The following is a 2,329-nucleotide window of genomic DNA, read 5'->3' as shown; positions in this document are numbered from 1 at the left end:
ATACAATACAATATATACAATATACAATACAATACAATATATACAATATACAATACAATACAATATATACAATATACAATACAATACAATATATACAATATACAATACAATACAATATATACAATATATACAATATACAATACAATACAATATATACAATATACAATACAATGTATACAATATACAATACAATATATATATTGTATATTGTATATATTGTATTGTATATTGTATATATTGTATTGTATATTGTATATATTGTATTGTATATTGTATATATTGTATTGTATATTGTATATATTGTATATATGCGCAATAATTACTTATTAATATATATATTATTAATATTAATATATATATCGAACGACGACGCTACAAACTTTGCTCAACCTCACTCGCCCTTCACGCATACCAACATTCGAACCTTTTCATTTTTCCACGAAAAGTCTCTCTTCCGAGAAGTTTTATTTTCAACGACAAAAACGGCCCCGAATCAGGAGCAAACCAAGATTAAAATTATCGATCAAAAATACATTCGATTAACACCATTTAAAATTCCTGTATCGCAGGCACGCTCCAGTCCCAAGACCGAAGCCTCCACCTCTACCACCACCGAAGACATCCAAGCCACCAAAGACATCCGAGCACGCATCCACGGATAGAACCTCGGGAAAGAAAATCGACAAGAAAATCGGTACCAGAGGTGCCAAGAAGAAGCAACCGTTCGATCCCAGAAATGGATACTTACCTTAAACGTTTGGAAAAAATTCGGTCGGATCGCTGCAGCTGCGTGAACGGTGACGCGTTATTCTCGTCGTTGGAAGTACATTCACCGAACTACCGAAATGGAAATAGTCGCGAAACGGGAGAACGAGAGCGAACGCGAAGACATCGCCACCGCGGAGACGTTTCGTTCGGCTCGGTGCACGCGGTCGCAAAAAGTTCTACGCTGCGCGCAAACAGATTCATTTTTCCCGCGTATTCGCGAACTAACGAACTTTAAGACACGTAGATGCGGAGATGTAGTTGATTCGTAACAAATTCTCGCCGTTCTCGGACAAACTATCGGTTCATCGAACATGTATAAATAGTGACTCGACAGTGGTGTTTCGCTAGTACCGAGAAGAATCGCCTTCGAAGAACTGCATTAAATTTCACGCGTGACTCCTTGAATGCACAAGCTCGGCACTGAACATGTGCGTTTATCGTAGAGTTCGTATACTTCGTAACGTTCGCCGACGAGCTTCGAACGTCGACAAGGACAGCGAATAAAGAATATCGAATTAGAATACCGGGTTACGTTACGCTACACGGCGATCGAAATAGAGTAGAGAAATTTGTGCATTTAAGGAGACATTACCGTGTACCGTCATTTCGCTGACTAGTTGAAACGAGTCCAGCCTGAAACCCATCGAATATCATCCCACCGGAGTATACAAGACCTCCGGCGTCCTAAAGCACGCTCCAGTTCCAAATCTGTCCTCGCGAAGCGTCGGTAATTAGGACGTTTACCTTGTCCTCCAGAGAAAAGGACGTTGCACGAAAGGGGACGTTGCACGCCAGGGCGTTATTCCCTAGGAGCTGGACGAGGTAGAAGCGAGAGGTAGCGATAAAAGGTTCCGGAAGGGGGTGAAAAACGCGAGAGGAGGGACCCTCCGTCGAGGATGGGACTGCGCGTGCTCTGGCACTCTCCTCCGCTACCCTCTCGCTGGCACGGACGGGGTTGCGAGCCGATATTGTCGGGCAGGCGCACTGGGCGCGCGACATCGAGGATGACAATAAAAAGTGAACGCATAAATCGCGCCTAAACGCACGTTAACCTCAGAGGGGGGGACTGGCGGCCGTCGCCACCGAAAATGCGCACCGGCCGCGATACGGATAAAGGAGAACCGTCGCGTTCGATGTGATCACTTTGTGCGCGTAACGTCCACGTAGGCGTCGCGACGCCGGGACACCGTTGTGACCGCGGACGAATACACCATTAACGTCGTGGAATCATGAACAACTCGCCGCAGAACACGGAGGTGGCCGGGCAACAGCACCGTGCCGCCGTTGAGAACAGCGACGAGGAGGAATGGAGTGGTGTCGTGGAATGTGTAATGTTATTGCATCGACTCGTGTATCGAAAGAATGATTTTTATTTGCTGAAACAGCCTTCCTCGAGCAGTTTCTTGTTGCCCATTTCGAGTTGTTTTTCGTGGTCAAGGAAATTCTGTGGGTTGCACAACGTGTGTTGAATCTTTTATTACCTAACAATTCTTGCACCCCTTTATTTCGTTGTTGTTACATGTGATTGTTGTCGATGTCTCTACTGCACAGTTATCGCATT

The 2,329-nt window shown here is 44.5% G+C and overlaps 1 protein-coding gene across 1 annotated transcript in view; it reads left to right on the top strand.

The window, feature by feature from the left end:
* Positions 1–1,610, top strand: part of LOC128896544 (uncharacterized) — a 3,582-nt gene extending 1,972 nt beyond the window's left edge. Inside the window, exon 4 of the mRNA XM_054159909.1 lies at positions 570–1,610. Within this exon, the coding sequence (XP_054015884.1) occupies positions 570–753 (184 nt within the window). The 3' untranslated portion in view covers positions 754–1,610. The remainder of the gene's footprint in view (positions 1–569) is intronic.
* Positions 1,611–2,329: the final 719 nt, after the last annotated feature.

This window comes from Hylaeus anthracinus, unplaced genomic scaffold (genome assembly GCF_026225885.1).
Source record: "Hylaeus anthracinus isolate JK02 unplaced genomic scaffold, UHH_iyHylAnth1.0_haploid 11421, whole genome shotgun sequence".
NCBI lineage: Eukaryota > Metazoa > Arthropoda > Insecta > Hymenoptera > Colletidae > Hylaeus > Hylaeus anthracinus.
Note: the sequence above shows the minus strand (reverse complement) of the source record. Positions and strands in the feature narration are given on the sequence as shown.